General features: G+C 41.1%; 1 protein-coding gene across 2 annotated transcripts in view; it reads left to right on the top strand.

The window, feature by feature from the left end:
* Nucleotides 1-5,528: 5,528 nt before the first annotated feature.
* Nucleotides 5,529-10,399, top strand: part of LOC310829685 (epididymal sperm-binding protein 1-like) — a 101,477-nt gene continuing 96,606 nt past the window's right edge. For both annotated transcript variants that reach the window (XR_014557325.1, XM_083708415.1), the window contains exons 1-5: nt 5,529-5,695; nt 6,625-6,771; nt 7,709-7,873; nt 8,879-9,040; nt 9,465-9,611. Coding sequence is in view for 1 of the 2 variants with exons in the window: in XM_083708415.1 (XP_083564541.1) it covers nt 5,629-5,695; nt 6,625-6,771; nt 7,709-7,873; nt 8,879-9,040; nt 9,465-9,611 (688 nt within the window). In the remaining variant the exon portion in view is untranslated. The remainder of the gene's footprint in view (nt 5,696-6,624; nt 6,772-7,708; nt 7,874-8,878; nt 9,041-9,464; nt 9,612-10,399) is intronic.

Genomic DNA, 10,399 nt, shown 5'->3' with positions numbered 1-10,399 from the left:
TGGCTATCATATCACCCCTTAACCTCCTCTTCGCCAGGCTAAACATGCCCAGCTCCCTTAGCTGTTCCTCATAAGGCATCTTTTCCAGGCCTTGGACCATTTTGGTTGCCCTCCTCTGGACACGTTCCAGTTTGTCAGTGTCCTTCTTGAACTGTGGTGCCCAGAACTGGACACAGTACTCCAGGTGAGGTATGACCAGAGCAGAATACAGTGGCACTATTACTTCCCTTGATCTAGATGCTATACTCCTATTGATGCAGCCCAGAATTGCATTGGCTTTTTTAGCTGCCACGTCACACTGTTGGCTCATGTCAAGTTTGTGGTCAACCAAGACTCCTAGATCCCTTTCACATGTACTGCTTTCAAGCCAGGTGTCACCCATCTTGTATTTGTGCCTCTCATTTTTTTCAGGTAATCTTCTATCAAGTACTGAGCAGGTTTAGCTACATCAGGTTTGCTACACTGCTCTCGTACTTCCACAGCATAACCTTGGTTCTAATGATTCCATGCACTGTACAGCTTGCATGGGAAATGAGCGAAGTTTGCATGAATGAATGAATGAATGAATAAATGAATAAATGAATAAATGAATAAATAACTGATATGCAGAAGCAGCAAACATGGAATCTGTGTATCCCCTTGTAGCCTTGGTGATTAATTTGGGAGAAAATAAAATAAAGTGCTGATTCTAAAGCTGTTTAAAAACTACCCCTTTCTGTTCTCAAAGACTTATCTCAGGCCCATATGTGTGTATATGCATGGCTGTTCACATCCCTTTTCATGCTCAAGGATACCTGTGCCATTTCTTTGCACATTCCAGGGTAGATTCCTAGCACCAAAGACAAATCCTGTGACTGAGTCCTGACTAGGTCCTAACTGAGTGTGCTAGTAGGATTCATCTGTCATGATCCTGGAGTTATTAAGGTGATGAACACCCGCGTGAGAATAGCGAACATTATTTCCAAATATCCCCCAAATGCAGCAAACAGATGCTCTGGGCAGGCAGATCTGTTAAATCTGATTGGATTTCTCTTGCTCACTAGCCCCTTGCCAAGCATTCTGCTTCCTAACCTTTGGCCATGGCACTGACCTGATCAAGTAGTCAAAATGAGACCATGAGTGCAACTTCTCCTTAAACCAACAGTGGGACAAATGCTCTGTTTGTCTGCTCTCATTTTTTGTAAGTTATTTGCATTGGTAAATAAAAAAGAATGCTGAGGTTTTGAAATCCTTTTAAAAAAATAAAAAATAAAAAACTCCCTCCTGGAAACTCTAGTGAATTGCTGTGGAGAACTTAAAACTCTGTAATGACGATCATACTCCTGAATCTCACATTAGTTTCACTTTAAAGTAGGCTGCTACCAACTTCAGACATCTCTGCTACCCAACAGGATGGCAAGGGAAGGATGTGGCGGTTTTTAAGTGGAGGGCATTTCAGTCTGCCCTTAGTTATACATGCCTGAGGTTTAGTTTAAGGGCTATGGAACCTCTATGAAGGCTGCGATCCTGTGCACACTTACCAGGGAGTAAGGCCCAGGGTTGTTTTTTTCAGCCGGAACTCTCCAGAACTCAGTTCCAGCACCTCTCAGGTAGATGCCATTGCTATTATAACAGAGCAGATAAAGGCCAGTCGGCCCGGTCCCAGGTTGTGGGAGCAACGTCGTTGTTGAGTGCCTGTTCCTGCCCGGCTTCCTGCTTCGGACCTCGCCCCACTCCTTGTGGACTGTTTGCAGGCTAGTGACCCAGGACCAGACTTTGACTACGCCGACGGTAACCCTTCCCCTGCGACCAGCACAATCACACACACACACTGGCTACAGTACAATCTTGTTCAGTATTGCAGAGTCTTATGCTCTTCAGTAACCTACTTGAGGTTTGAAGGCCTGTAGGAAATGTCATGTGGTCTAAAACAACACAACAGTTCATCAGAAGTGCTTCCTTTCCTTTGTCGGGCTCCATTCAACCATTTGAAAATGGCTATGTGATGCTTTCTGTCTGTCTGCCAAATATATGCACCAGCTGTACTCTGTTTGCTGCACAAAACCAACAAGGTAATGGAAGGTGATAATATGCAAATGATCAGCTTAAGGCAAAGCAGGGATATGGATCAGTGGGAGAGTTTGTCAGGGTGCGATATACCATGGTAAGCAGGAACAGATATTCAGACCACAAAAGGGGGAAAGTTAAAGTCCATTGTATGGAGTACAAAGCAATGACGTACACGTCCGCAAGGCTGCCATGCAACAATTTAAAAAGAAAATTCTTACAGAACTTCAGTCACAACATGGGATATAATTCCTGTTTAAAGGTGGTTCACTGCAGTCAAAATGATACATTCAGCCGTCTTCAGATGAAGTGAGTCCTGGACTTTTTTGGTCAGTGCAGGGCACTAATGGAATAAGCAGATCATCATATGGTCTGTTATATACATAGTTCTGCAAAGCTCGACTTCGATTGACACCACTGCATGTTCTCACCCATTTTCCTTCTGGTTTTCCCCCTCCTTTTCCTGCAACCTCTTTCTCTTCTTATGCTAGTCAAATTAAATATCTTTATTTCAGTCCATAGACCCACAAAACAGTTTCAAAACAAGATACAGTTAAAACAACCAAACAGCAGGCAAAAGATACAAACATCTTATGCTAGTGTCTTCCATTCTCTTGAGCTTGCAAAAATTGCATAATTTCTTTAGATCATGCCAGATATGATACCTACACAGCATGATACCTGCAAAAAATATCTTTATTTTTGTTTTTTCACTCTGGGGTTGCATAAAGCATAAAGCTAAACACAGATTCAGAGTAAAATAGTTGCTCATGTCAGGTCAGTTTGGAAGGCAATTATTCCACAATGGGGTTGAAGCGTTTTTAAAAAGCATCCTGTTTGAAAGATGCAAAATGATGATAAAAAGTTTCCTGTTTCTGAGGTGGAGACGAAAGCTAGAGAGAAATATAACCTGTTTCTAAAGAATTGTTTATAAAGATGTCCAGTGCTAACTTTTGGCAAGATCAGCCCATGGTTCGAAAAAATGAGCTGCCAGGAGAAGTAAAGACTGTGCATCATTAAACTATATGGGAAAAAAATAGTGATGTGGAAAAGTACTACCAAGCAGTACTTTGCTGCTGTGGTCAATAGCAGTTTGTTGGCTTTTCAGATAAGCATGTGGATAGTCCCACTACAATAATAAATCATTGTGGATCCCTCTCCAATCAGTTTGCAATTACAGTGGTACCTCAAGTTACAAACACCTCAGGTTACAAACACTTCAGGTTACAAACTCCACTAACCTGGAAGAGTTACCTCCAGTTGAGAACTTTGCCCCAGAATGAGAACGGAAATTGTGTCCTGGCGGCGCAGCAGCAGCAAGAGGCCCCATTAGCGAAAGCACACCTCTAGTTAAGAACAGTTTCAGGTTAAGAACAGACCTGTGGAACGAATTAAGTTCTTAACTAGAGGTACCACTGTATATGCAACAACAATCAATTGTCTGATTGTCCCCCCCGCCCCAAAGTGGCTATTACATACCCACCAACATTTCTCCAATGAAAATCGGACATCCTATTTCATAGTAGTAGTAGTAGTAGTAGTAGTAGTAGTAGTAATAATAATAATTTTGTTTTTTATACCCTGCCCATCTGATTGGGTTGCCCCAGCCACTCTTGGTGGCTTCCAACATATATAAAAACATAATCAAACAGTAAACATTAAGAAACTTCAGATGTCTTCTAAAGGTTGTATAAAGTGGTACCTCAGGTTAAGAACTTAATTCGTTCTGGAGGTCTGTTCTTAACCTGAAACTGTTCTTAACCTGAAGCACCACTTTAGCTAATGGGGCCTCCTGCTGCTGCTGCGCTGCTGCTGCACAATTTCTGTTCTCATCCTGAAGCAAAGTTCTTAACCCGAGGTAATATTTCTGGGTTAGTGGAGTCTGTAACCTGAACCGTCTGTAACCTGAACCGTCTGCGACCTGAGGTACCACTGTAGTTACGGTACCTATCTTCTTGGCCTAGGGGGTTGCATAACTCTACCCTCCCAACATTTCTCCAATGAAAATTGGGATGTCCTACCATATCCTCCAACATTTTTTTTTAATGAAAATAAGGGTGTCCTAAGGAAAATAGGGACATTCTGGGATCAAACCAGAAACCAGGACAGTTTCTGTAAATTTGGGACTGTCCCTGGAAAATAGGGACACTTGGAGAGGCTGTATATTATGTGAGTGCTGTAAAATTTGGATAACCAATTTTACACAACACAAACATAGAACAACTTAGAGACTTAGAGACTGCTCTGTTGCTGTTAAATTATTAAGAGAAATGACTCATGCTTCGGCAGATACAGAACATCATTGCACCAGGCCAAGCTATGAGCCTTACATGGCAGAACATGCTATGTGTTGATTGCTTGAAAGAAGAAGTTAGAGGTTGTGCAAACTCAGTATGATAAGCTAGGTTCACCATCTCTTATCATCAGAATCTTCTCCCAGTCTTCACTAAATCAGCTCCGTATCACAGAGATGAGGAACAGTTTGTAATGCAAGGGCCACATTCCCTTCTGGGTAAACTTTGGGGGCCACATGCCCTTGGTGGGCAGGGCCAGAGGCAAAAGCACAAGTAGCAATTATTGTAATTTTTACTTTTATAGAGTAGACTAGGTTCTACAAATATTCAAGCACCACTTTCTTTCCTCCACTCTGGCAAGCAAGAAGTATTATCAGAGTTCAATGACACATTCCAGCCAGTGACAGATCTACACTGGTTGTTTATAATGTTAAAAATGTGTTAATAAAATGTGACATCAGAAGGCACTGTAGAGCAGTGAGCCTTCAACAACAGAAAATTGCATTGAGAATGATATAACGTCATATTTAATAACATTTTTACAGATCAATGTAGATCCAGCCCAGGCCAAAACACTCAAGGAGTGTTCAAGCCTCGGCAGGGTGTATGACTTAAGGAACATCTTGAGGGCCAGAGAGAGAGACCTAGGTGGAATCTAGACACATATAAAAACCGTTCTGAAAATGCTTTTTTAAAAGCATTTTTTAAAAATACATTGAATTTTCCATAAGGCACATCATTGCCCTCTAGTGTCACATTGTATATTACACTTAAAACCCACTTAAAACATTTTATTTGCAGCTGGAGGCCAGGCCTGAGCTTCCCTACCCCTGCTTAGGGATGTAAGAACAAGCAATTTCTATTCTGACCTGTCAAGGTCATCTTGTTCACATTTGTTGTAGTTTAGTTTTTGCCAAATATGAAATTATTTGTCTTATTTGTCTGCTATATAATTTATGTAATTTACAAATATTAATAATTGTACATAATTAACAGTGTAATTATTTCTTCACCATACTTGTCAGCGTAAAGGCCATTCTTTTCTAAGGAAGCCTCCTTATTTACTCATTGCAAGATAAGACCCACTTCCCTTTGTTCTTATCACTGTGTACAAAGAGGAAACAAAAAATGATGAGGCACACTGAGCTGCTGTTGGGAAATACAAACACCTGCCATTTCTTGTGATTGTGCAAACATCAGACAACTGTAGCTGAAGGAAGGAAAGGTCTAGCTGGGGCTTATAAAAAGAATACCCGCCTCATGCCTGTCAGAGTCCCTTAGAGAAGAGATGGGCTCCATCATGGCATTCCTCTTGTTCACCTGTGGTCTCTTACCATTGTTGACTGAAGCTACGGGTAAGAAATATTCCATGAATTGTTTCTGATTCATCTTAACGAGGCTAGTGGATCATTGATCTCTGCTTTCAAATGATCTCTTACAGCTAGCCATCATTTGCATCAACTTCTGTTTAGCTACGGTCCTGTCTTAGTGGGGAAAAGATGACTTACAGTCTGTCCACCCATCAGTAAGCCCCACTGAGTTAATGGGCTTACCAGTGCTACTTTTTCTAGAAAAAGAGGTGCTGGAACTCAACATGAACAGCTCTCTTGAAGGGAAGTTTTCACCTTTAGGGAAGTTTTTAATTTTTGATTTAATGTTTGATTTAATGTTTGATTTTTTAGTATGTGATGTTAGCCACCCAGAGTTGCTGGGGAAACCCAGCAAGATGGGTGAGGTAATAATAATAATAATAATAATAATAATAATAATAGGCTCACCCATAGTTACCTTTGCTCCACATTTCTAGGCACAGGTCTGGGATTTTCAGGTACACATCTGACTGCTTATTTTTGGACTTGGCACCCCTGAAAACCCACTCTTTACCTCTGAATCCTGGGAACAGCCCAGGTTGGGTGGGATGCTCCAGTGGCTACATATGGTACCAGTCTGTGGCACATGGGGAGGGGGGAATGCCAGCCCACCACAGGAGACAGCATGAGAAGCAGTGGCTTGCTCTGCATCCACTGCTTGCTCCCTGCTAGTTTTTGAAGCCACACTCACATGATATTAGCCACTATCCATATTGATGCTGTAGTTTCTTGACAAATACTGCTGTTTGGTGTGTGATTTTCTTAAACCAGCTTCAACTATTACTAGAAAACTGAATGCTGAGTAAGTGGAAATCGAAACAGCTGTTGCACATGCATGGATGAAAACTACACTGTTTCCAGTTAATGAATTGTAGTTCTTATTCTTACACCTTTGTCCCCTTTTTCCATTTTAGTTGATCATCCCTGTGTCTTCCCATTTATTTACAAGAATAAACCCTATTCCTCTTGCACCAAGGATGACCACCATGAGCTGTGGTGTGCCACATCGACTGACCATGGGACAAAAAACATGTTACAATGGAAAGCATGTTCCCCTAAAGGTGACCTGTATTTTCTTCTATTTCTGGTTTCCTATGTCACACATATGCATAGCCATTTTACTGAAATAAAGTAAACAGATCCTCCTCATGAACTTTCCATAGGCATCTGATTGGACCTTGTGGAAACAAAATGTTGGATTAGATGGGCCTTTGGTCTGATGCAGCTGAACTCTTTCTGTGCTCTTAAACAGGTTTGGGACTCCCATCAGTAGCTTTTATATATCTTCATTAAACCCGAACTATTACAAATTTCCTTCCAAGGATCAGTGAAAAGTTGCTTCAAGCAACAAGATCTCTGAAGAAATGAAACACATCACCAGTATGTTAAGTTGAAAATATGGTTCAAACTATGTACCTAAGAGGCACTTTTGTACAAATATTTCCTACTAATAATTGATAAAGATTGCATAGACCATAAAACTCACATGTCATCTTTTCTAACATTACTGATATTACATTGGCATAAATGCCAGCTATCTTCATGTCTTGTTTTATATCTAGTATAACTGAATTCATGCACTTAATCTTTCTTTATACTTTCTTGTTTCTTTAACATTATTGTCAGTTGAGTAATTGCCACCTGCTCTCACAGGCTCCTGACCAATTCTTTTGTCCTTGGTTTGTAGCTATCTTTCTAAGTTTTTGCAAAGGAGATCCCTGGCAAGGTTTATATATATATGTGACTTATGGTATCTATATGGTATCTGAAGAAGTGTGCATGCACATGAAAGCTTATACCAAGAACAAACTTAGTTGATCTCATAAGGTGCCACTGGACAATTTTTTTTTATTTTTTAATATATTTCGACTGCGTCAAACCAACACGGCTACCTACCTGAATATATGTGACTTGTTCACCATTTTGTTTTGTTTTTTGTATTTTGTGATCATCACTAGTATGTTTCAATGCATATAATCTCACTCTGTTTGGGTCTAGAGTATGGAGGTAATGATGGTGGACGAGCCTGTGTCTTCCCCTTTGCGTACAAGAACCAAACCTTCTATACCTGCACCAATCTAGATTCGCAGAAAGGGAACTTCTGGTGTGCGACAACAGGGAGCTATGACAAGGACAAGAAATGGAGCTACTGTGCTGATACCAGTGAGCATACTGCAGGGGCCTGGAATAACAGGAGTGGTTGGCTGGATGAATAATTAGTCAAGGCACTTTGTAGGCCAAGGAGAGTGAGCGGGAAGTTCAGTATTCTCCAATCTGGTGCCCTCCAGACATTTTAAACTGCAGTTCCCATCACCACTGACCAGTAGCCATATTTGTTGGGGACAGACTGATGTGAAACACCTGGAAGGCCCCATGTTGGGAGCACTTGCTTTGCATGCAAAACATCAAAATTTCATTCACCAGAATCTCCAGGTAGGGCTGGAAGAGAGTTCTTGCCAGTCAGAGTAGACAACACCAAGCTAGATGGATCTAGCGTCTGACTCAGTTATAGCGTTGTACAGTGGTACAATAGAAGTTATAGAAAAAGGAATATTATAGGACTCAGCTACATTAGCCAAAACCCCACATTTTAAATGTGTAAAAACATGCAACACCAGATGGCACTGTAGAGCACAAAACTTTTCTATCCGATTTTAAATAATGTTTTTTTTCTTTTGTTATAATGATTTGATTTATTACTTATTTATAGTGTTTTTTTCCTGTGTGTAGATCCACCCTACGTCTTGTGACTCATGTCACAAAGACATAATCCTCCCTCTCTCCCATACATCAACCCAAATATTATTCTTAAAAATTAATATTTATTGATTTTTTAAATAAAAGTTGAGAAGGTGGATTGGCATTACAAAATGTTCAAAACAAATACAATCTTTCAAAATAGGTGAACATGGTTCAAACCAACACCAGAAAATAAAATAAAAATAAAATTCTACCACCAATCAATATGTATTGGTCATAGAATTACTGAACCTTTCTAGAGGAATTAGTGCTGATTTACAAGTCTGCTTTCAATATCTAGTCTCTAGTTTGGTACTTTTGAATGTGTTGTAGGGCAGAGAAAATGGATAGGAAATAGGACAATAATGACAGGATTAGGGAACCCCTGTTGTATGAGATGACCATCCCTCTGTCTCCACCTTTCTGCAGGACTTTCTGCCAATTCTCATGGGCCGTGCGTCTTTCCTTTCATCTACAAAGGCAAATCCTACTCATTTTGTACAACAAGTGGGGCATCTACTGGAAAGCTCTGGTGCTCCCTCACCAGTAATTACGATACAAACCCCAAATGGACTTACTGCAATCCTTCAGGTAGGGGATGAAATCCAGAGGGAAAAGTCAGATACCCTTGTTTTACCATTGGGGAACATATAAGAGGAGGTGGGTGGGTCAGAAGAGAGACAAGGTTGTTTTGTGTGATGGACTAGAAACACCTTCTCCTCTTTGGCAATTTTATTCAGAATTAAATATTCACATTGGTGGGAGCCTACATGGTGTACATTTATGGAGAAAAATTAGGGGTGTGTAGGATGTACATTCAAGATATGATTTTGGTAATACTTTCGGATGCATCTAGAGTTTGGTCTTCTGCCTTCAAAGTTGGCTCATGTGCTCATGAGTCTGGAAACAGCAAAACTATTGCATATGGACCTTGAGCTTTCTTCTTACCATGCATTTCCCACTAATCCCTCTTAATGTAGTTTTTCAATTCCCAAACCTTTTATTTCTTTCTCAGAACCACGCCCTTGCACCTTCCCTTTCATTTTCAAAGGGAAATCCTACTCTGCCTGCACCAGGGATGGATCTGGTGATAACACGCTGTGGTGTGCCACGACTGCGAACTATGACAAGGACAGTAAATGGAAGGCATGTGCCCTTCAAGGTAGGCTATGTTGTGGCAGGAAACTTGTCAACTATTTTCAGGAAAAAGAGAACTTATTCCATTGAAGTTTGGTAGAGATGTAAAACAGTGGTTTACAGTGGTACCTCAGGTTAAGTACTTAATTCGTTCCAGAGGTCTGTTCTTAACCTGAAACTGTTCTTAACCTGAAGCACCACTTTAGCTAATGGGGCCTCCTGATGCTGCCGCACTGCTGGAGCACGATTTCTGTTCTTATCCTGAAGCAAAGTTCTTAACCCGAAGCACTATTTCTGGGTTAGCGGAGTGTGTAACCTGAAGCGTATGTAACCCGAGGTACCACTGTACTAGGGATTGCTATATGGGATTGATTGGGGCAAAAAAAGACTAATAAGGATAATAATATTATATCTGCATATGAAGTATCTTTAAGTTCACCATTAATTTTGAGCCATCACTAGGCCTTATTTTCAATTTACAAAAGCCCCATTGCTTGTGCTGCACTTGTACCCAGGCCAGGACCAGCCCACCCATGAAGCAAGCTGAAGTGACTGCCTCAGGTGGCAGGATCCAGAGGGGCAGGAAATCTAGCCTCCAAAGAATATGCTGCCCATTGCTGCCACCCCAGGGGCAGCAATGTCTGCGGTGCACTCCTTGGAGGCTAGATCTTCTGTCTCTTCGGCAGCCTCCTCAATGCTGCCTCTATAGTGGCTTCTCAGTGAATAGGGGGCACTGGTGGTCTCCTCCTACCCCTAAGGAGGAAATAACGGGGGCTGCAATCTGATTGTTTTGTAGACTCATGCAACATCTGA

The sequence above is a fragment of the Podarcis gaigeae genome, assembly GCF_964106915.1.
Source record: "Podarcis gaigeae genome assembly, chromosome: 13".
In the NCBI taxonomy this organism is placed as follows: domain Eukaryota; kingdom Metazoa; phylum Chordata; class Lepidosauria; order Squamata; family Lacertidae; genus Podarcis; species Podarcis gaigeae.
The sequence above is the reverse complement of the archived record's forward strand: the minus strand, read 5'-3'. Positions and strand labels throughout refer to the sequence as shown.